Source organism: Rissa tridactyla, chromosome 21 (assembly GCF_028500815.1).
Source record: "Rissa tridactyla isolate bRisTri1 chromosome 21, bRisTri1.patW.cur.20221130, whole genome shotgun sequence".
NCBI classification, from domain to species: Eukaryota; Metazoa; Chordata; class Aves; order Charadriiformes; family Laridae; genus Rissa; species Rissa tridactyla.
In genome coordinates this window covers 5,299,817-5,323,863 of record NC_071486.1, presented here as the reverse complement: position 1 = coordinate 5,323,863, position 24,047 = coordinate 5,299,817, and the positions used below count along the sequence as shown (strand labels likewise).

General features: G+C 59.2%; 1 protein-coding gene across 5 annotated transcripts in view; it reads right to left on the bottom strand.

Moving 5' to 3' along the window:
* The window catches only part of MAPKAPK2 (MAPK activated protein kinase 2), a 30,974-nt gene that overhangs the window by 5,711 nt on the left and 1,216 nt on the right, over positions 1–24,047 (bottom strand). The window contains exons 1-2 of one of the 5 annotated variants that reach the window (XM_054181381.1): positions 20,873–21,338; positions 493–632 (exon numbers count right to left, since the gene is read on the bottom strand). In XM_054181381.1, coding sequence (XP_054037356.1) covers positions 493–632; positions 20,873–21,133 — 401 coding nt within the window. In that variant the 5' untranslated portion in view covers positions 21,134–21,338. Of the gene's footprint in view, positions 1–492; positions 633–962; positions 1,239–5,244; positions 5,395–7,960; positions 8,152–20,872; positions 21,339–24,047 lie in introns of those variants that run through there. The other 4 variants (XM_054181382.1, XM_054181384.1, XM_054181383.1 and 1 more) reach the window with 4 other exon arrangements.

Genomic DNA, 24,047 nt, shown 5'->3' with positions numbered 1-24,047 from the left:
CTCCCCAGGTTATATCAAACATCTACCCGAACCAGAGCCGCTCAACGGCTGCTGCAAGAGCTGCAGCGGCGGCGGTAGATGCACCAGCCCGGCGTGGCTGCACGCTGCCCAGCCGACCCCACCGCAGGCTGACGGGGTGCCAGGAACCGCTGACTACCCCGGCTTTCAATGGCCAAAGCGAGTTTGGTTATGATCTATCTGCAGTGAGAACCACAGGCCTGAAGCCTCCCGACAGCCGAGCGAGTTTTCAGAATGACTCAGAGCCAGAGCAGCTCCCGCCGTCCCTCCAACGCCAGCGGTGCAGCATCTCTTCCAGGGTTTCCATCCCTGCGGCTCGCAGGCTGCTTTCCCGGCCAGAGCATCTCCCTGGCGTCCCCAGCACCCCAGGCAGGGATGCGGGAAGGTGCTTGTCCCACTTTTGGCATCACCCCGCAGGGCCGCGGGCGCTCCGGTGGGGAGAGCCCACCCGCAGCGGCGCCACCGGGGACTCACCACTCCATGACGATGAGCAGACACTTCCTCCCCTGGTAGAGGTTCTCGTAGACATCCATGATGCGGACGATGTGCGCGCACTGCGATGCCCTCCAGTGCAGCTCCACTTCCCTGCGGGCCTTCGGACAGTCCTGCAGCATCTGCGGGAGAAGCCAGACCCCGTCAGCCCTGAGCCCCCCCGGGGGAGCCGGGCTGCTGGCACAGCAGCCACCCGGAGGAGACGCGGGGCGAAGGCCGAGCGTGGGTGCTCTCTGCGAGCATGGGTGCTCTCTGCAGGCAGCACCCAGGCGCGCTCTGTGCAATGCCTCCATCCCCATCTAGTGGGAAGAGCGCGAAGCCGCCCGTCCTCAGAAGCTTTTACCCTTCCAAGGCTGGTAAAAGCTTGCCCCGGCTGCCTGCCACCTCCCTGCCCTCTGAGATGCCCCCCCGCTGCCCAGCCAGCCTGTGCCACCAGCAGCAAGACATCCTACCGCATTCATAAACAAGCTTCTGCACACCGGTACCAACACCACTGCACCCCTGGGGGCCACCGAGCATCCCTGCTCTCCCCTTCGCAGCCCCCTGGCAGCACCCGCTGCCCACCCGTCACCTCCCACCACCCTTCTGCTCCGTGGGACTGGCAGGACCCTCCTGCTCTGTGTCCCGACGCACAGCCTGGGCACAAAGGCACCCTCCCCGTGGCTTGGGAGGCCACCAGCACCCAGCCACGCGTGCCCGGGGAGGGGACAAAGCAAACAGCCAGATGTTCCCTAAATAACAGCTTTTCTCACAAGCAGCAGCAGCTCTTTAATGAGGCTCTCGCCCTTCCCAGAGACAACTCTCAGTTCCCAGGTGCAGGAAGGATTTGCTCGTCTGCCACAGACTATTAATTACCATGTTTGTCAGGATAAACAACCAGCCTTAATTATTATACTCCTAAATATAGATCAACAAACGTGTCTATCTTTAGTCCATTTTCCTTCCTGTCTCCGGCAGCTCCTGCGGCCGGGCTCGGCGAAACACCCCGGAGCAGGTCTGCACCTCTGTGTGGCAGCGGCACATGGAAATGCATCCCACCCCCAGCGTGCATCGGCAGGAGACAGCGCGTTTGCTCGTTTTACCAAAACAGACACAGAAATGTACTTCTCGCCCCTCTGCCCTCTCCCGGTCGAGCTCCCAAGCTGGTTGATTGCTCAGCCGGCAGCAGAGGAGCATCAGCCCCTGGGATGGTTCCCTGGCCTGGACCGAAACGGTGCCCGGTGCGTGGCAAGGACCACTCTGCCACAGGGGGGATGTCACGGGAACAAGGGTTAATGCTTGCTGCGGCCCCAAGAGACGCACGCTGCCTGTTTGTAAGTGACACGCTGGCTGATGGCGCTCGCAGAGCAACGGCGGTTTGCATTCCTTCCCGCAACAGCGCACGGATCCCTTTGCCACAGGGAAAGGGACAAATAGGATGCGCGCTACAGCCGCCCGCCCGTAACCCCGCTACGGGGGGTCTGCTCACACCTCTCCCACCTCCTCGGCTCTCCCCCTTCCCGGGGCGCAGGAAACCCATGCCCGTGGATGGTGTGTGGGGTGGCTTCTGGCATCAAACCATTGGGAAGCTCAGTGAAGGCTAAAATCACGGAATTTTTCAGAGTTGGAAGGGACCTCTCGAGATCACCTAGTCCCACTCCCCTGCTAAAGCAGGATTGCCCAGAGCACATCACTCAGGGCTGCATCCAGACGGGTCTTGAATGTCTCCAGAGAAGGGGACTCCACACCCTCCCTGGGCAGCCTGTTCCGGGGCTCTGTCACCCTCACCGTAAAGAAGTTTTTTCTCATATTTGATTGGAACTTCCTATGTTCCACCTTGTGCCCGTTACCCCTCGTCCTGTTACCGGGAACCACTGAAGAGAGTCTGGCTCCATCGGCCAAGCCACCCTTTGCACAACATCATTTCCACCGACAGCCTCGGGGCACAGGGAGGACAGGAGGCTGGGCAGCCCCTCCTTGCTCCTCCATTGCTTAATTACTCTAAAAACCGGATCCTGCTGAATTCGAAGCCATAAGCCAGCGCAGCGCCAGCCGCCCCAGCAGCCGCGCAGGCAGGGAAGGGGCCTGGAGAAAAGCTCAGCTATTTGCGGCTCCGCTCCCAGCAGCCTGGCGTGGGGAGCCAGGAAACTGAAGAGGAAAAAAAAAAACAAAAAAAACAACAACAAAACAATTTGTAATTACGCGCTGGGAAAATTGAACAGCAGGAAGCAGACGGTTAACATCATTCTGCACAAAGACAAACAGGAGATGTACAGAAATACATACCCAATTTTTAGAGGTCACTCCGAGCGCTTCTAAAGGAGCTTAATTGTGTTTCTAATGAACCAGGAGGCAGCAGCCTCCATTACCTGTACCAGCACAGCGCTGACGCTTGCTTTTGTATTCGGGCACCCGCCGGCGAGCAAACAGCTGCCCCCGCGCTCTCAAACCACCCCGGCTGCAATTCAGCCGCGGCACCCGCCGGCCGCCCCCCGCTCCCCCGCGGGACGGAGATGCGATGGATGGAGCGGCCGATGGATGGAGCAGCCACTCGCCCGGCTGGGAGAGGAGCAGATTAAGCCTCGTTAAGAGAATGATTTGGTCTATTGAGGAAATGTTCCCGCTGGCAGGTGCCAAGCAGGGCAATGGGGCCAGACGCAATGAGGCTGCGTGGGGGAGGCCATTACCGCCGCAGGAGGGACGCGGCGATGCCCAAACCACGGTAGAAGCCACCTGCACGTCCAGCATCACCCGCTGCACCCACACAACCTCCATCCCAGCCTGGGCACAAAGCACCATCTCCCTGCACCCCGGGATGTGCCGAGCAGGCGCAGGGGTGGGAAAGCACCGTTCGGTCCCGGCCCAGGCGGGGTGAAGGCAGCACTTTCACCAGCTTCTCCTCTTTAGGTGGGAGCCGACAGCTCCCTCTCCCTCCTCCGCTCCTCGGCCGCAGTCAGCAGTGAAACCACAGGCATTGCTCTGGTCACTGGAACTCCACACGGAATGCGGGGGGGTGCGGTGACACTGCCCAGGTCCCTAATTTAGCTCCGGTATCCAGGGCAGGCTACGGCTGCAGCAAGATTTGTGTTTCTTGGCTTGCAACGGGGAGGCTGGGATGGGAAAAGCACCTCCTGTTTCCCTGAGGTTTGGCAAGGGTGAACCGCCCCCATCCCACCCCAGCTGAGGGGACCAGCCTGGGGACACCGAAGCTTCAGAGCAGCTTCAGAAGCAGGAGATTTTGCAACCAAAATAATCCAGAGCCCAACCAGAGTTAACTCCTCACACAGGGGAGGTGGCAGCAGATGGACAACCTGCTGCAAACCCCCACGGCTGCTCACGGTTCAGCTTTTCCGCCTCTGTAACCTCCTGTTCCCCTTCCAAGGGAGGGCTCCTTAGAGACCAAACTCCTCGTTATTTCAGACGGGAAGCGTTGCTCCCTGCTCAGCCCTCGCCGGAGCAGAGGGCTCCGGCACCGCAGCGGGCAGTAACCAGATCCCCGGGTTACACAAGCGTCCCTGGGGCAAGGGACAAGGACAGCGCTGCCGAGGGGACTCTGCCACCCTCTTTGAGCAAAACTACGTTTCATGCACAGAGGAGTCCTGCGCATCGCCCTTTGCGGCAAGGTTAGGTGCTTTAGATGTTAGCTGTGTAGCCAGCACAGGTCTCCAAATGTCTTCTCATCATCAGAGCTTGTCTCTGTGTTTCGGCGTCCCTTCGACACTGCGTGGGACAGGGGACAGCCGGGAGAGCCATGCCACCTGGGCCTTCCCACCAGGGCATCTGCCCGCAGGGAAAGAGGGAGAGCTGGGAAAGGACCACTCCGCCCTCGTCGCAATTAGGGAGGAAATTCAGCTTTCAGCCGCGTTCCAGCTCTCCTCGCAGCAGCCTGACACCGCCGAGATTTCGGCAGACGGCGTTTGCTGCCATCCTGTGCCTTGGCGCAGCCCAGCTCCCCCAGCAGCCTGTACACGCTGCGAGAGAAATTGGTTACGTGCAAAGCTAAACGCGCTCATTAGCCTCATTAAACCCCTCAAACCAAGGGCTCCAGAACCATCCCCATCAGCGGGCGGCGCAGCCCCTGCCCCTACGTGCTCGGGACGCCCCCGGCAGCGAAGGCTCCTGCTGGGCTCCTGCAGCAGCTCCGGGATTTTCACCACCTTTGGAAGGACAAACCCTGGACGCGGCTCCTGAAAACAAACCAGCTCATGGGGGTGTCGGCAGGGGGACGGCACCCACCCAGCAAACCCAAACCCCCGACAAGCTGCCTCCATGGCACAGAAATGGGGCTGAAAAACCGAGCGGGCTCCTGCTGCCACCCCCGCAGCCATCAAAAATGAAAATGAGCTTCAGCTCAAACAAGAGCTGGGGGCTCTGCCCCGTTCGCTCGGCAGCACGTTGAGCTGAATTCCCACCCATCATCTACCTCACACCGAGCGCGGGGAAGGAAGGAAGACGCCGGAGAAAACAAGGGGGCTGGAGCCGCTCACGTTCCCTCGCCCACGCGCGTCCTCAGACACCACTGATTCAGTCTCGCCGCCTCCTCCGGGGATGATGTGCCGTGAATCACGGCGGGTTCGCCCAGGAAGCTCCCTCCTCCGCTGGCACAGCAGCGGGTCCCCAACCACCCCGTCCCGCTGCCCCTCGCCGTGGGTGCCCCCGCAGCCCCCAACGCTGCTGCCCCAGCCGCCACAACGCGCTGCGCTCGCTCAGATTGGCACAATAGCCCCGTGGAAGAGCTTGCAAGGGAAAACTCACCTCTCACGGGCAATTCCCAAGAAAACTGAGGATGAGGCACACACCGGCACGCCGAGCTGTTCATTGTCCAAGACTGCCCGTCTTCGCTCTGGCTCCACGCTCACCTCGGGCGCTCCAGCTGCTCTTGCAGGCAGGGTATTTTTATTTCCATGTGTATTTTGATCGCAGCCGCTTCACGGCGGTTCCCAGCCGAGCAGCACACGCTGCATGCCTCGCCTGCGCGGCACCCACCCCTCCGACCACCTCCTGCAACAGGACCCGCAGGAGCGTGCCCATGCCCCACACAGCCCCGAGGAGCTCCCCTCGCGCGCCGTCTGCGCCATGGGGGCGAAAATAAGCTGTTCTTAAGTTGCAATAAAAATAAACCTACAGTAAGGAAAGGCAGGCTGTCGCCCTCCCGAGTTATCAGTGGGGGAGCAGAGCAGAAGTTCCCTTGCCCGGTCTGCACACACGGGCTCCCAGTTCCCCCAGCTGGACTAGCACAGCGCAAGGGGCATTTTTTCCTAATAAAGCAAAAGGGTTTCTCTTCAAAGGATTTGCCACTTCTAATCTTTCCACGCGAACTGGTTGCCAACTGGCCTCAGCTGCTGAAAACGTTTGTGGAGCCGGCGCTGGATGCTTTGCACATGCTGTTCCCACCTCCCAGCGCCGGGAAGGCAAACCCCATCGCCCCCCACGCCCACCCAAGGAACCACGGTGCCGGGGGACCCGGATTCAGCTGATCACCTCTCATGTGGCTTTTTTCCTGCCTTTAATACCAGCACATTTGGGGAGCCCACAAGTAATCACCCCAGAGTCCCGAAGCTGCCCCAGCCTCTGCTGGAGGCAGTTGGGAGGGAGCAAGCAGCACAAGGGCATGGAAGCAGCAAAGCTTCGTTCCACTTTCACTGTTTATTAACTATGGAAGAGAAATCACGAGTCCCAAAGCCCGTAAGAGGAATTATGTTACCAAACGCAGGGAAATTTGCGGTTCAATCACAATGCAGTAAGGGCGAAACGTGCAGCCCAGGAAACCTCCCCCACACCATCGTGGCTCTTACATAAACCTTTACATCAACCCCATCCCCGCTGCCGGCACCCACCACCACCAGCAGCGCCCAGTCAGAGGCGATGGGACTTTCCCAAGGTCATTTCTGCTCTGTCCACCCACGGGAAGCCACACAGTCCCTGGGTGAAGAGCCTTAAGCCCCAACAGACCAGGCAAAAGCCTCATCCTCCTGTTCCCTTTGCCCAGGGAAAGCCAGAGAGGAGGAGGAGCGGCGCGTGGGCCCCACGGTGCGCCCCATCCTGCCGGGACAGGGTGGTATTCAGAAGGGTGGCTGCTGCTCCCGGACGGGGATGGCTTCATCCAACCCTCACGGTTTGCAAGGCAGGCCAGTACCAGCCACCTGGAGGGACGGCGGCTGGTGCCATCGGTGTCCGGGTGGATGCTGAGGCTTTGACCATTTGGGCAGTGTGGCTGGCTCCATGCACTAGTGGCACCTCCACGTACAAAAGGCCACCCTCCGCGTTCACTTGCCCGAGGGAAGATGGAGAGGCTGGAAAAAGCGTCCCAGCAAGAGAGAATTATTCAGATTAGACATAGCTACGAACAGGGAGCAAGCCTGGAGACGCAATTCATGCCGAGTGAACACAAACGGATGCACATGCTCAAGCTGCTCGGCCGCATTCTCCGAGTCTGAATTATCGGAGCGCTGGGAGGGAGACCCGGAGCCACCACGGCAAGCACAGGGAACGCCTTCCCACCAAGACAAGCCATAAGCCGGGCACGAAGAGGCTGGGTGTGCGAGGGACAAGCCAAAAACCCCGCCAGCAGCAGCCGGCACGCTCGGGGAGGCCGATGTCGGAGCAGGCGGCCCCATCCCTGCTCCTGCGGGCGATTTTGCAATGGGGCGGAGGATGGAAACGGGGCGAGGTGAAGAGGCGGCGATTGCACAGCACTTTCACAAGGAGCCCCACCGCACCGGGGCCTCGCTCGCCCACAAGGGTTGCGCAACCCTCGGTGCCCCGTGCGCTGCCACGTCCCCCGCCCGCAGCTCCCACCGGGGTCCCTGCCCACCGGGGATGCTCGGGACCCCCGGCCCCACGCCCCCCCCCTTCCCCAGGGCATCTGCTGAGCATTTCCTCACCCAGCGACAGATGCAGCCGCTATTCAGCCTTTTCAGGCTGCAACAAAAGCCTCTCCAGGCACACAAAGGCGAGGAGCAGAAGAGGGGCCCGGGCTTAAACAAGAGCCACCTGCCAGGGGCCCGTGTCCCCCCCCACGCCGTGCAATCGGGGTGCTGCCCCCCGGCCAGCCCCGCTCTGCAGAGCCCATTGCCCAGCAGCAAAAATATTCTCAGCACAATAATTTCAAGGAGATGAAGCTCTGAGGAGGTACCCGCTGTGGGTATCCAGGAGCGGTGCCCCGGATGCTGAGGGACGGGCCACCAGCGCGGTGGGGACATCAGGGACAGGGAGGCAGCAGGCGGGAGGGGGATGCGAAACTCATGGGAAAAAGTCAAAGCAGGTAAATGGCAAGAAGGCGGCAGCGCGAAGCATCTCCGCTGACTCACAGCACCAGCAGCAGGCTGGAGCTGGCGTTCGATGAAGAGGAATAAGTAGTTTCAGCTTCACGTGTCTGAGAAAAAACGAGATTAGGGGCACAACCAGTCGCAGGTTTTTGTTTTGGGATCATCCTCTACATCAGAAGCCGCACTGGGTTTTGGTGACTCACCTGCTGCTCGGCTCCCCGGGAGGCATGGGGGCTGGAGGAGCCAAGACCAGCCCAGGCACTAGCCACGGTTAGCAAGGTCCCCATGTCCTGCTACGCAGAGGGACGTTCCCGGAGGTCCCAGGGAGCAGATCTGGCTGAAGCGATGGAGCCACCACCCTGGCCAGGACGTCCAGGATCTCCCCGTGAACCCAACAGGGACAAAGGGGGTGATGATGGCCAAAATGCCCCAACCCAGCCCACCCCTTCCTACAGGCATTCAAGGTGTCACCTCTGAGCAGGGAAGGGGGGCAGCCGCTCTGGGGCAGGGGGACGCTCGGGGACCCCTCTCTGCAAACCGAACCACCGCATCCCCCCCGCGCCTCCGCCAAGGACATGCTGCCGCTGCTTTTCATCCGCGCGACACAAAGCGAAAGGAAAATAGGAAGCGGCGGGAGGGGCGGATATCTCCACGTGAGACATGGCTGCAGCCACATCCGTGCCACGCACGGCCCCTTCCCTGCCGCCTCCTCGCCAAGCGTCAGGGTCGGGGTCAGCTCCTCCTCCCAGCCCCTCCATCGCCAGATTTCCTACCGGAGCCGCCAAGCTCCCGAACGGAAAAGCGCACATATGTGCTTTTATGATAGGAAGTGGTTGATATTCGCAGGCGTGATTGATACAGGAGTAAACACTAATGTAAACCATTAACTCGGCACCGACCTATGTCCTTTGCACTTCCCTCCCGCGGGCACGGCTTGAAAAAAACCCTTATCGTGGTGCCGGCACCCTGGCTGCCCCGGCACGGAGCCGTGCTGCCTCCGCCAGCCCTCTGCGCCGGCCGGGGCCTCTCCATCGCACGTGGGACAGACCCACGCAGCCACCGCCACGCAGCCCACCCACAGCACTGGGAGCCCCCAGCATCTTTTCGGGTCCCTTGCTCCATCAGCCTCAGCACAATCCTCGGGACAACGCTGCATCACCCCACCATTGCCTCCCACCCCAGGGACAGCTTTGTGGGGATTCCCCCCACCTACATCCCATAGTTGCTTTTATTTTTAAGACATGCCCACCCATTCCTTACTTTTAAGCTGGAAGTGATTCAGGGGAGAGGCTCAGGCCTCCTGCAAGCAGAGGAGCCCTCAACACGCACCGCTTCCCAGCAGCTCCTGGGCTTGCTCTCAGCACAAAAATGAAGTTTCTCAGGGCTCAGCCCATGGGCAGGACCCCCCACGGGACAGACAGGCGGCCGCCGCCCCCTCCCAGCACAGAGATCCTGCTGCTGCCTTCCAACACACATCTTACAGCAGTGTAAATAAATAAATATTAAAATATATATTTAAAGAAGGAAAAAAAAAAACCAACAACCCAACAAACCAAAACACAAAGCCGCATTGAGGCCAACCACTCTTGAAGTGCCATTCTTGCAGCGGTACGGCCTCGGGATGCATTTCCTCCACCAGTGCCAAGCCCGAGGAGGGTTTCATTTACACACCCTCGAAGGTCAGTGACGACAGCACGTTTTGCATCATTCTGTCCTTTCCTCAGCCGTTTATGTAGTGGAGTTTCACCCTCGTCATGGGCTTTGTCAACACCAGGGCACAGCAAACACCTTCCTGAGATGAGGCCGGGGGTGCACAGCCCAGCTGCGGTGCCTCGTCGGCAGCAGCTCTGCCTTTGCCGGGCGATTCCTGCTGGGATGCAGAGGAGCACCCTCCCACAGCCGAGACCCATGGCACGAAACCCTGGAGGCACCCGAGCGGTGCCAGTCTATCTAAGGGGTCGGCATCACACTCCTGCACGGTGAACCTGCACCAGGCACGGTGTCCAAAGTGGTCTGGAGGCTGCTGGGGCCTCGGGGCTGGGGCTGTGGCTCTTCCCTGGGCGAGATAACCAGCTCCCGCGCTGGGTGGCCACCACTTTTGTTGACGGCGGGGTTTGTTTTGTGCAGGGGAAGGCCAGGACAGGAGCGACACGGGGATTTCGTAACACGCCTTTGTCTGCAGGGGCCCCGCAGCCACCAACTGCCTTCCTCCCGGTACCGCTCCCTCCACCTCTCACACGGCACAACAGACATAAAACCTCCAGCGCCGTCAGCTCCCATGCCGCTGGATGCTGAAGCCCTCCTCCGGGGATGCTCGGAGCCCTCCACCAGGGATGCTCAGGGCAGACACACATGGGGCAGGGAGAAAAGCTGCTGCAGCTGACCCACAAGAAGGCATGTAACAAGAAGGGATGCTAACGAAGGGGCAGAGGGGAAGGGGGGGACTGCACCCCACTGGGAGATGCAGAGCTGTTCAGTGGTACGCATCACCCACCACCCTCTCTCTCCTCCATCTCCCCAGGCAGAGCTGCTCACCGAGAGCCAGGGCTGCTCATGGCTCTCCCTCACTGCAGCCGCCCGGCCCCGGCAAGGCTGTCCCTGCACTGCTGCCCTCCTCCTCCTCCTCCTCCTATCGCACAGCTGGTGCGCATCCCCAGGACCTGCGGAAGAGCTGGTGGGGCCACCCGTTTGCAATGAACCCACCCGGGTTAAGAGCCAAGCAACACTCCAGAGCCAACATTTTACGCTTCAACTTTACCCACCACAGCAATTAGTGTTTTAGGGGAAATCCTGGACCTTGAAGCAATGCACTGAAAGGCCGAGAACCCTCCTGCCGCCCCTCGGGGCCAAGCAGGGTGTCCTTCCTCCACCAGCCCCTCTTCCCTCCGCGCCAGCCATCCTTAAACTCTTTCAGCCGGGAGGAAAACACAGTTGCGTTTCTATTTAAGAAAAGCCCTTCTTTGCATCCTGCTGGCACCTCATTAAAGCTCGCAGGACGCGGTGGCTATTATTAGCTCCCTCCAGGCTTTCGGCAGCCCCAGGAGCCCCCGCGGCACCTGTTGGCAGCAGCCGCAGAGCCCGGGAGGTTTGGTGAAGTTGGGATGGAGCCCAGACCACCAGTATCCCGGTCAACCCCGTCACCTCAAAATACCTCAGCCAACGAGCCTGCAAAACTCAGCACGGAGCGCCTGGGCACACACACCTCCCAAAACACCCTCGGAGGAGACACCTTCTCCCCCCGGGCGCTGCCGAGAGGGACATGCCGGTCTCCAGAGGCTGCTCCCATGGAGCTCCTGCCCAGCAGACTACAGCAAGGGGCCGACAGCAGAGGTCTTACGCTCTCCCATCTTTTCAATACGCAGCAAAACCACCCGCACTCTGGGAAAGACTCACTGATCTCCTCCTGGATGCCCAGTACCCCACTGCTAGACAGTGTTCACCAGCAGGTTCCTTGATTTCTTACCAAATACGACAGACAGCAAGCGCTTTGGACACGTTTTGCCTGTTAGATCAGAGCAGAAAGGAGATAAAAGGATACATGTAGGGAGATTTAAACAAACCAACAAAAAAAAAAACCTACTCCTGCAGCTACTGCTGCTCCCCTGGCAGGCCGGGCTGTTCACTTTGGGCATTCCCATACCCAGCCTTTAAAAGGAAAGCTCACCCGACGGACTCCAGCTCCCCCGGCGCAGCGTTAACCAGGGTCCCCAGGAGCGGAGGCGGCCCCGGGGCAGGGGGTGGGCAGGGGAAGCTGCTCTCCCCGGGCTGGCCGGGGACTCCCGGGTCCTGCTTTGTATGAATTTAAGCTTTTTCAATTCCACTTCTTCACAAAAAGGGCTTAGGGCTGTGGGGAGCCAAAGAGCAGACAGGCCAGCCTTTGTGCGGCTCGGCCGCCCACGGGCTCCGGCAGCCCCCACGTTCCCCCCGCAGCACACTGGAGCACGGTGGCAAGTGCCAGCGCGGGCATTGCCACCAACCCCGCGGCCCCGCAGAGCCTGGAGCAACGCCTCGAGTCTGCAGAACCTCCGTTTTTTAAGCAAGAGAGAGAAATTAAGTCTTCAACGGCCCATACGAACATCACCCCCCCTGCATTACCCCCATCTCACCCGCGATGAAGTTCAAGGCTCTTTCCAAGGCTGCTGGGAGGGTTTTGGGTCGAGGCGGGTACAAGCTCCAGATGTTCATCACTGGTTAGGAGTTAAGTCCCTAAAACCCTCGAGGCACAACCACCACGTCCCAGGCGAACCCCCCTTCCAGTGACATTTGCCTGGTTGTCTCAGTGTAGTCTTTGCGGAGAAGGAACGTGAAAGGGAAGTTTTGGTAAAAGCCAGAGGAGCTTGACCCGCCAAGCACAAGCTGCCCTTACTGCCAGAGCCCGGCAAAACCGAGCTAGCCGGCTACACCGAGAGCAGCCAGAAACTCTCCCTGCCCTCGCTGGCCGGACCCCGCAGATCCTCAGGGTGAAGCCCAGAAATAGGAATATCAGCCCAAAGCACTGCACGCGGAGGCACACGGAGAACATCACCACCTTCGGTGGACTCCCCCCGACCGCGGCAGAGGGTGCGAGCCATAGATCTGCTCCAAAGCTCCCGGGGAGCAGCTCCGGCTCCCAGCCCTCCTGCCCCACGGCCGCCCGCCAGGCGCCGGAGCTGCTGCTCAGCAGCGTGCAAATACCGCCTTTTAATCCGTTCATGAACTCCCTGGCATCTTACTCACCCAGGCTTCATCAGCCCAGTATTTGCATCTCTAACGACACGCACTCGAGGCCGGGCTGGTCGTCTCCTCCAGCAGCCAGGAGCTGGGGAATAGGAGCACCAGGACAATCCCAAACCCCCCAGGACCTGGAGCGCTTCCCTGCTGAATCCCACCACCCACGGAGCATCTCCTGGCCTGGTAGGGACCTGCTTTTTATCAGTGGCTCTTCCTCACAACAAAAGAGACGGAGAGATTCTTCCCCAAAGTGGAATAAGCAGGGAAGGAGGGGAGACATAAAATCACAGACCCTCATACCAGGAACAGGGTCATTCCTTGCAGGAAAAAGCCCTGAGGTCAAAAGCGAAGGCCTTGGGAAGCCTCTGCTGAGCTCCTGGGCCAGCGAGGGGGATGATGTCCTCAGTGGGAGCCTGGGCAGGTGCCGACCGAGGGCTGAAACACCGACAGGCTCCCCAAAACAGCCGTGCCCCTGTGCCAGCACTGCTCTGCCCATGGCACGGGAAGTATCTGCCCTAAAACACTGGATTGGCAGTTCCAATGACTTCCAGAAGATAACCTGGGTTCAAACATCCCGGCCAGCCCACCTGTCCCAGCACCGCGGCACAGCCACTGCTGCAAGAGCCACCCACGTTTTCTTAGCAATCTGCGACGGGCAGCGAGGTTGCGAAATGGCTGAAGAGGAAGGGAGAGTCACTCCAGAGCCTGGAGGGGACCGGGCTGGCGGGAGGAGGCTGTCACAGGTGACAATGGCTCTCGCAGCCCAGCCGTATCCGAAAACAGCGGCTATAGGAGCTGCAGGAGCCAGCACTCTGCAGGGGACGTGTCGCTGACACCCACAGCGGTGCCACCCGCAAGAGACACGGCCCCTGCCTTTGCGCTAAATCAAGTGGAAATATAATACGTTAAAATTGTTCTTAGACACGGAGCTGGCATATGCAATAAGGCTGTCACTAACTACTGAAAATAAAAACATATCCCTGTCACCGGACCAGCTCCCCTCTGCTTTTTACTTTACTTATTTTTGTAAAGTAGGCTGAGGATAACGTGCGTACTTTCAGGTTTGTTTGGATCTGATTGCATCCGAGATGCCCAGGATGCCGCACCCCCAGCTCCCAGCCGCGCCGCTCAGACCCGGCTCCCTCCCGCGCTCACGGGCATGGGAAGGGACGAGCTGCGGCTACTGGAATTGCAGACTGAGGGGACGCGCTGCCAAATTTCCACAGCAGCCCCAGCTTGTGTTCCAGCCGCATTTCCCTGAAAACACACTTTTGGCAGGAGGTCCGAGGAGCCTTTCAGGAGGCTGCCCCAGCTCGGTGCCGGGCACCAGGGCCAGAGGGCGGCGGGGGGACAGCACTTCCGCACGCCCCGCAGAAGATGCTCCCACCCGCGTCTGCCCCATGGAAACCCAGGAGGTGCCATACCCCTTGGGACAGGGACAGCACGGAGTCCTGACCTGCTGTTACACGGATTCAGCCTGTTTCAGGGCGAGAGGCGTACGGCAATGATGATGCCAGGCCCAATTTACCCTCCTCTTCTGGGGCCAGCAGAGCTGGAGAGGCTGAATTCAAGAGTGCCCAGGGGAGCCGGCTGCAGCCAGGGGCACGCAAAGCGACGCAGCAAAGTTAATTATGATGACGAAGGAAACGAGTCCATCCCTCCACTGATCCCAAATCTATAGCCCAAACCGGGTAAGGGTATCTGACGAGAGCAGAGCTGCAAAGTCCCAGCCTGGCTGGGAGCCCCAGGAACATTCAGATCTGGGCTTGCATTTTGAACTTTATCTCTAGTTTAGGCTACAGCTCGCTGGACCGCCAGGCACATAATCACATGCAGCCCTGACGCCAACAGCTTAAATAACCTCATTACATATGACGGCAAACGCTGTGCCAGCTGCAGACCGCCTGAGCCAAGGTGCTCACCTGCCCTCTCCGCTGGAAGAGTGTGGTTTGTCACAGCAAAGCAGTGTACCGACGTAATACCCAATTCCCGGGAAGATGCTGTCATCCTCCCCGGCAGCATCAGACCGAAGATGGAGCCACAGCGGAGCTCCACGTGCTCCCAGCAGTGCTCAGAGAGGAGCCACACTGGTACCGCGTCCTGTATCCCCCCTCCCAACGGCAGGTACCATCCCAACACCCTCCAAATGCCATTTTTGCAGCTCACAGCATCTCCAGCAAAACTCATGTTTCGGGTCCTCTCAGGTCAGGGGGTTCTACCAGCACGCATGGGCTCTGGGCTGTTAATCCCTTCCCCAGGCCACGAAGGAAACAGCGAGTTAATGCAACCATTAAACCGGCTGGTTGATATAATCCCTACCTCAAATTGGTAAGATCTTAAAAGGCTGAAATCTTTGAAATGGCTCAGCCACGAGGTATAAAGAAACAACAGCTTAAAAGGCTGTTACAGCTCTCCGCATTCAGACTCGCTCTTGCGTGCCCCGCTCTAACCCCGTGCGCTGCTCCCCGTCCTCCTCCACGGGGGATCGGCCGTGGAGACGGAGCCCTCTCCAAAGTGAGCCTCCAGGCACCGGTCACGCACACAGTCCTCGTGCCAGAGCTGAAAGAAAAATAGATTTTAGCATCCTGCAGCCAAGAAAGACGAGGGGCAACCACAGAGGGGATGGGGGCCACTTTCAGTGGGATACGGGTCTCAGGGGCTTTTCGAATCCAGCGCCAATGTCACTACCAGGGATGACCGTGATGCTCAGCAGCTCTGGACCAGGCTGAAACACTGACTCAACGTGACCACCCGGGCTGAAAACAGGTTTCTTGGGGATCAGTCAGGCAAAGTGTCCCTGTGTTTCCATGCCAGCCTCTGGAGCTGGTGGAGGGATCGTCCTGGTCCTCGCGGATCCACCCTCCCTCCTCCAAACCCAGCCTGCGAGCACAGCAGGGTCACGAAGACCCTTCTCCTGGGCCCTGAAGACCCTCTCCTGATTCTTGCCTCACTTCTGCTGCCTGCACCCCTGCCCGCAACGGGGAGAGGAGCTGAAGGGCATGGGGCAGACATGGGGGTGCCTGGCAAACGCGGGGCCCCGAGTGCCGGCCGGTGCCGGGCTGCGGCAGACGCCCTCGCCCGCCACAGACAGCCCCGGCGCGGCGGAGGGGAGGGAGGGAGGCAGCGCGTTATTCTTGGAAACCAGGAGGTGAGGTCATGCTGCCTGAATGCTGCAACTTGAGGCCAGACGCGCGGGGCCAGTTGTGCTTGGAGAGGAGCCTGACTTCTGCCGCGGGCGGCCGAGCGAGGGCCGTCGGCAGGTCGGGAAGCTGGGAATGTTGGGACCTAGCAGGGAGAAAGGGTTTCTTCATGAAGGAGGGCTCACTCCACCCAGGCTCTCGGCAGAGAGCGCGAATCCCAGCAAAAGGACAGGTTTTAAAATAGCATCTCTGCGGGAAAGCCCTTGGACCACCCCAGTGCAGGGCACGTGAGCCCACCAGGAAGGCTCAGGAGATGCCAAACCTGGAGCCACACTGATCCCCGCACCGCAGGGACTGCAAAACATCCGCTTGCAACCCTGCCACTCCTCCAGATGCCTCCCACATACCCGCCCTGCGAACCCCGCAGCACCTGTCGGGAGTTCATCCATCCCACGGGATCCCGGAGCGCATCCCGGAGGTTTCTGGAACGAGAGAAGCCACCAACCAACTCTTCCAGGCTCCCTAGGCAGGAACTTTCTGGGAGTTTTCATCACCTATGCCTACCCATCATCCAGCCAACGCGCGAGGAGACCCGGCTCTCAGTCTGCACAGCTTCAAATTATTTATACCCTGCTTTAAATGCCCTACAACAGGCAGCACGTGGCTGACACAGCCCAGCGCCCCTCTCCTGCTCGCTACCCGCAGGCAGAGCCAGCGCCTTCCCAGACAGTCACTGTCCTCTACATCGGGCTTCCCTGACGTGGGCGCTGGCAGACGGCAAAAGCCTCGCCAAAGGCCAGCGGGAGCTCAGTGTCAATGAAAAATTAGTCATTTTACCTGGCCGTATTCGGTTATTAAATCACACACACACAGGGGCTGTATTTTCGTCCTGCAGGACGGCTGCCCGTGAAGGATTCATCCCGGAGCAAGGAGCTCAGCTCCTAAGCCCAGTACCACTTCTGATGGGCTGCAAGACCTTCAGTAAATCACTGCATCTCAGTTCCCCACCTCTGAAAACGTGGGAAACACTGACCCTGTTTTGCAAGGCCTATGGCTGATGCCATTAGGTTACTATTAAGAGGAAGAGCCCCGCCACTTCCTGAGCACGTGTCAAAGCAAAAACCAAGCCCCTGCTCCCAGGCCGTTATCAGTCCATCTCGGTCGTAGGTTTGACTGCTCAGAACATGTCATGTATTTAGAAGAGATTAAGGCAAATCCCAAATTGTTTAAACAAACTCATACCCCAAGTCCGTAGACTCCTTTGGTCAATGAGATAATAAACCACTGCCTTGGAAAAGTCCCAGTGATGTCACTACGCTTTCCACAGCTTTTCAACCATGCACAGAAGACCACGGTGAAGATGTTTCTGGTTATATAAAATACGTGGTAGAGTTTAAAACAAAAATCCGCCCCCTCCCCCAGAGGAGTACAGCAGACACACAGCGAGCTGTTTCCCATGAGCGCGAGCCCAGGATCTTCATCTCCTCCATCACTTAGAGGCTATTTTTCCAGCTGGATTTTCTGGCGGACAAAGAATTGATCTCAAATGAAGCTGCAGGAAGCCACAGGAAACAGGGTGCTTTGCTCCTCTAAAGGTCTCTGTAAAGAACCCAGGCCATGACGGCAGAGAGAGCACGAGGCCACCAGCGACACCCCGGCTCATCCGCAGAGCTGCTCGGTATCGGCTACGAGACACCTGCCCTATTTCCACGACAGGCATCTTACAAGAACAATAAGCCACAAAAGTACTGGGCTCCTTCCTCCTTCTCCATCGGAGGAACCATCGCTGGCAGATTATCTGATGAGGCTGAGAGCGAGACTGAGAGTGTTTTGCAAACGTGCCCCGAAGCACCGAGGATGCTCCAGAAACAGGGATGCCGGAGCGAGAGGGGGCAAGTTTGCAAGGAGTCGCTGTGGCCCCGCCAAGCTCTTCCAGCTCCTCCAAGCTCACCAATCCAGCTGAGGATTTCCTGCTTTGAAGCTGGGGTTAGGAGTGAGGTTTGCTAATTAGTTTTAAAGCAAACCTGCTCCAGGAAGAGCTCCATCAAGCGACACATACAGCAGAGAAGAAGTTGCCACCCGCTATTACTGGCCCCCGCTCTCTGGTCTGGCTTACCTGCGATTTCCTCACCGAATTAGGAGAGCCAGCCATCAACCCAATATCTTGCCTAAAGATTAGTCTTAAAAGTGGAATTTGCGGTAGTCAGCCCCACCGTCGCAGCCTGCGTCACTAATGCCAACAGCCTGACCACAACGAACACCGCCAAGTCGGGTCAGCGGTGACCTACATACAGCAGGCTTTACAGAAATTACAAGCCTAATTTTGCCTCATAATAAATCACACCAAGGTACAAGGAAGAAAGGGCTAAGAAACCACCCAGACCTCGCATTTCAGTTCCATTCATCACCTCTCCGTGGACTTTATGTTCCCACCCTGCAGTAAATCACCGCACATCAAACAGGGTCAAGTCATGGGTGACTGGGACCATCAGTGGCCTTCTTCCCACCAGATAATTCAGGGATGCCACACGTCAGGTACTGCTCAGTGCGAAAAAACAGAATAAAATTAGTGGGGGGAAACTAGCAAAATAAAAGATAACAATCTATAATAAAAGCAACGGAATATCTCCTGTTTTCACCTAGGTACTACACAGCAAATAAAACTCCCATCCATTAACTCACACAAAGCACCATTTTATTTAATGATGCGTCTCTGCCATGGACAGTTGCACTGGAAGGAGGAGAAAATTGGCCGTAATATTTTCACTGCTGCTGGAACGGTGTCTCCAAGCTCACACTTCCCCGGCGCGCTGAAGAGTTCTCTTAGGCAAAGTGACTCGCAGCAAAACCCTCACCTAAACACATCTCAGGTTGGGAGAAAGAGGTTTAACAACGTAATAGATGCTCACGATCCAAAAAGAAGCACGGCATAACCAGAAGACACCGTTAATATCAGGGAGAGACACAATTGCTTCCCTCCAGTGGAGGATTGCATTATTATACAAGATTTTGGAAAAGGAGATGTAAAGAGCAACGTTCCAAATGGAAAGGTTTGCTGCACAACCAAAGCAGGCAGCACAGAGAGGTTTCAGCTGTGGCTTCTGGCGATGGGCCATCGGGATTCTTTTAAGCATCATCTGAAACATGACAACTCGATGCAATCACTTCTGTGGATCCTGCTTTAGGTCATCTTTCCACACTGATGCAGCCCATGAGTAATTCGGATCCGAATACCTCTCTGCAGGTCTCGGAACAGAGATGCTATTCCGGCTGCGTACCGGAGGAGGGGATGAAGTCAGCACACATCGTGTCTGGGGCAGTCACCCCCACCAAGTTTGGGTTCGGTACAATTCAGCATAATAACCGAATAACCCACGCCTGTAGCTCACCCTCACCAGGACAAGCCGGGTAAGCACTGGCGCGTCCAAGAGCCCAAACTCACAGCGTAGCAGTTTTTAAGGGGCTGGAAGGAATCGCTTACAGTAGCAGCTGTGCCGCTCTTCGGAAAGCCAGAGAGGCGTCCAACCGCCCAGCTGAACGCTCCTCTCTTGGCAGCCACGTGTGAAGAGGCCGGGGCAGGGGACAGGGAAGACAACCAACACTTTTCCAAAACAGAGATTCAGCGCCGAATACACCTCACCCTCCCAGAGCCACACAGACGCTCTGTACCACCCTCCCGCGTTACAGCGCGGGGTCCCGCGCTCAAAGAGGGGCTTTTCAACGCGGCCAAGGGACCAACGCGGCTCGTGACAGTAAATCCTGACCCCACCTGCGGCACCGCGCGGGGTACGGGCACCGTATCGGCACCAGCCCCAGGTGTACCATGGGGTACGGGCACCGTATCGGCACCAGCCCCCAGCCCCAACCGCCCTCCCCACGCTGGGGCAGGGAGGAACCGCAGCACTGGGTCTCCTCTGCCATCCTTCCCCTTTCAAGGGCTGTGAAAGGGAAGTGCCGGAATCCACGCTTTAAATTCTCGAGTTAACGGCAGAAGCGAGGAGGAGCCCGTCTGTCAAAACAGAAGAGGATTTCACTAATTTCCAACCGAACGAGATGACAATACATGTCATCTCAGAGCACAACGCGGGGCTACTCACAAGAAGTGCCTGCGTTTCCGAAGGAAAAGTCAAACTCGTATCGTCCAACTGAACCCCCCCTCCTTAACCGCAGGGGTTCAGCACCGTCCCTTGCTGACCCCAGCACCCCCGTGGCATGACTTGTGCCTCCGAAGCCACTTGTTCATTCATTCAGTTCATAATCCTAGATATTAACAGATGGGCTGCTTTAAAAACAAAAGAGGTGGGGGTTATGGATTGAGGTGGGGTGTTTTTAGCCTTCACAGTTCTCAGGGTAACGCCGAGGGTTTGAACAGCTCATGTGTGGGCGCAAATTGCGCCGATGCTCGGGAACACGGTGCTCCCGCCGAGCAGACGGCCTGTACCCGCGTCACCCGGCGCGTCGTGAATCCATTCAAACTTCCCAAAGTCCCTCCGGCGGGGAGACACGCTCCCCCCCTTCACTCAAAAGCCTCCTCTGAAAACAAGGGAACCGCCGCATTGTCCAGCGTGTGCCAAAATACACCTTTGCAGCCACTATTTATCTATGTATCTTTCAAACAGAAGTTATGGACAAGGGGTAAATACAATAATGATGAAATATTCCCCAGCTGAAGTGGGGGACGACAGCCACTTGGTATTACATGCCGTTTGGTACGGCCGGGGCCAGGAGAGCCCCGGCATCGAGCAGGGACCCCCGGGCAGCCGGGGTGCATTTATCCACAGTGCCACGAGCGGGGGACACTGTGGTTTGGGATGGGGACACCGCGGGGTGACACCGGCCAAGCCAAGGGTCCCCTCCGCTCCAGACCTCCCCCCGAGGTGGGCTACCAAGATGTCATTTCGCTTCGTTTCCCGTTAGAAAGCCCCGTCTCCGTGCTCTTAACGGGGGGAAAAACACACATTAAAGCATGGCGGGCCGGCCGGGCAGCAGCCGGCTCCATTGTCCCCGCACGCCCCGCTCCCGGTCCCCGCTGTCGCTGCCCGTTTTCCCGTGCCCGGCCCCCCACCCCGGGGACCCCCCCCCGCCCCGCAGCAGACATCTTCCATCACTGTCAGGCCGCTGCCCGCTCCTCCTGCCCCTTCCGCGGCGGGGCGGGGGCAGCCCGGAGCCGCCCGCCCCTCCGGTCCCCGTGTGTGTCCCGTCGTCGTCCCCCCCCCCTCCTCGCCCCGGGCAGCCCCGTCGCGGGGACCCCCCCCCGCTTCCCACCTTGAGAGCGAACTTCTCCCCGCTCTTCTTACTGAAGATCTCCAAAACTTTCCCGTTGATGCCCAGCCCCAGCACTTGCGTGGTGACCTTGTAGTCGTCCGTGATGGCATTCTTCCGGATCTGCAGGCCGCCCTTCACCGGGAACGGCGGCGGCGGCGGCCCGTGGAGGGGGGGAGCGGCGGGCGGCGGGGGCGGCGGCGGCTGGGGCGGCGGCGGGCTGGGGAAGCCGGCGGGCGGCGGCGGCGGCGCCCCGGAGAGCATGGCGGGCGGCGGGCGGGCCGCGCCGGGCGGGCGGCCGGGCTCCGGGACTCGGCGGCCGGCGGAGCCCGCTGGGAACGGGACGGGGGTAAAGCAGCAGCAGCGCCGCCGCCGCCCCCCGCCGGTGCGCCCCGGCCCCGGGAAGAGCGATGGCTCCGGTGCGGCTCCTCCTCCTCCTCCCGGCGCGGCGCGGCCCGGCTCTGATGTCAGCGCCTCGCCGCCGCCGGGCCCGGGGCCGGGGGAGGGACGGGGCGGGGCGGGCAGCGGGCTCGGCCCCGCCGCCTCCCCCGGAGGGGTTCCTGCGCTCCGCGGGGAGGAGAATCCGTGCCGGGAAGGGGCTGCGGGACGCGGCGGGGGGCCCCGGCGGGGTGCGGGACGCGGGACTCGCCGCCTGGCCCCGGAACCCGCCGTGGGGTGTCAGCGGGTCGCGGTGTACCCCCCCCCAAGGGACACCCAGCTGGCGTGTCCCCCCTGACCCGGACGGTGACAAAAGACAGCTCCGAGGAGTCGGTCGCTGCTGGCACCCAAACACCTCGCTCGCCCATGGCTCCATCCATAACCAGTTCCCAGGAAGAGGAGAGATGTAAACACCGCTGCCAGCATGCAGAGCGCCAGGGGGAAGGATGAGAAATCCGTCCAAAAGGAATACAGCCCGTCCCGACAGTAACCAATTAACCCTCTTTCCGTGTCCAGTCCAGAATCCAACGCAGACACCGAGGAGGCCGAGAGGGAAGGGCTCCGTGCCAAGGTGCAATGTGCCGTTGAGCTGCCTGGCATCCAGCAAAATCCAATGAACTTTTCTTCATCTGAGCACAACGGGAAATCAAGACTTTTCTTTTACGGACATAAAAAGCACAGCCTGCTTGTCACCGATAATCTCTGTTTTCTAAGAACACACGTTTTTTTGACATTCGCCCCTCTCTTACCCACCTGTCCCACAAAACGCAGTGAGCGTGCCCTGGGGAAGAGGGATGAAGAAGCATGCTCAAAGCCATACCAGGAGCAAACGGCAGAGCTTAGAGCAACCTCCTGAGGCCCGGGCACTGCTTTTTGGCAGGCAGGTTCCAGCCACGCACACAAGCCCACCCTGTGTGCCACCGGGGCAGCCAGGAACGGGACATGCTCCCAGGCCCTGCAGATCCAGCAGCCGTATCCACGGGGCTGCAGTGCAACACAGAGGCCCAGCCCCAAGCGACACACGGGCTCCAGTCTCACCGTGAACCACGGTGCTCTGGAAGCCTCTCCGAGACACGCTGACGGAGGGTCCTGCTCAGAAACCACCGCCTCCATCTGCACTGTTGTCAGCAGTTTCACTGGTGTCACAAGGACAGAACAAGCCATGGAAGTGGGACTTCCCTTTTCTATTTGCAACTAAAGGAAAGCAGCAGCAAAAGAAACTGACTGCAGCATTCAGGACAGGGAACACCAGGCCGGTGGTGCACAAGATCCACACTACGTCCTCAACAAGCAGCTGCTGCCGCAAGAAAACAGAATCCAGAGCCCAGGAGGGGCAGGACAGAGAAGAGCATGCCATAACCTCTGCCCGTCCCTGGGCACAGGCAGAGCTGCTTGCACCCGAGCAGGAGGCATCTGGTCCACATCTGCCAATCCAACACCTTCTGTGATCAATAACATCCTCTCGGATTGTTTTTGTCAAGCCAGTAAAAACACTCCACCTGTTAAAAAAGCCAGCTCATGGTTTGAAAAGACATTTTTTAACCAGTGATTGATCAATAGCTGGGTGAAGCAGCGGATCCAGCTAATCAAAGTACGTCATTAGCAGCAAGAGACAGATCGTCTGTCAGGAGGTGGCAGCGATAGTCACCAGATGGGAGAGTGAGTAAACCTACACCCGGCGCTGGCAGCTTTATAAATAAAACTCTTGTCGAGCTGCCGGTGCCTCTTGCCGCGGGTCCCCAGTTTCCCTGCGAAACCCGCAGAGCAGTGGGAGGCCTTCGCCTGCTCCTGGCACATCGCAGCGTAAGCGCTTGCAGCAGGAAAATCTCCCGCTGGGGAAATGGAATAATTCTAGGACTTGCAGCATCTCCCAGAATCTGATCCTGCATCCTTCACCCCAATTAACAAGGGGTTTTGGGGGATCAGACTTCGATCCAGCGTACCCTGTAGCAACAAATCAAAGATGCTCTGAAGCTGCCAGCAGCTCCGTGGGGTTTTCCCAGCATTTGCCTCCCCTTACTCGGGCTCGTCCCGGCACATCTGGGGAAATGAGCCTTGAAGCCCAAGTTTTTCTTTACCGAGGAATCTGGGCAAAGGGAAATGATTGACCCATTTCGCCACTCCGATTCCTTCAGTTTCATTCAATATTTGCTTTGTAACCCGACCCTTCAGCTATTCCAAAGACAAACACCGCTCCCGAGGGGACACAGTTTGGGAGGCCCGTGTCCCGCATTTCCCACGGGCGGCTCCTGGGTTACTCCTGCAGGGGGGAGAGCTCCCGACAGAGGCGGAGAAGGACAGCCCCAGCCCCCGCCGTGCACCACAACGCCCCTTTCCCCTCTGCTTTCCAGCCGGGGGGCGGGGGGGGGGAAAGGGGTGGCGAGGGCACCCAGCCCGGTGCAGAGCTCGTCCCTCCGGAGCGCGTCCCGGTGTCGCCGCGGTCCAGTCGCCACCAGGTGGCCCCCGGCCCCCGCGCAGCCGCTGCCCGCCCCGCTCCGCCCCGCTGCGGGGTGGGAGTTTGTCCGGCTGCTGCCGCCCCCACGCAGGATGGAGGGGGTTGGAAAAAGCGGTTCGCAACGTGCGTGAGGTGTTGGACGGAGCCCCGAGGCCCCCCGGGACGGATGTGGGGTCCCCATCTCAGGGTGGGACCCAGATGTGCCCCTCACCCTTGTCCCCCAACCCAAAAATGGACCCGTCGCCCTGTGCCGTGGGCTGGCCGCGCTCCCCCAGGGGCTCTCCC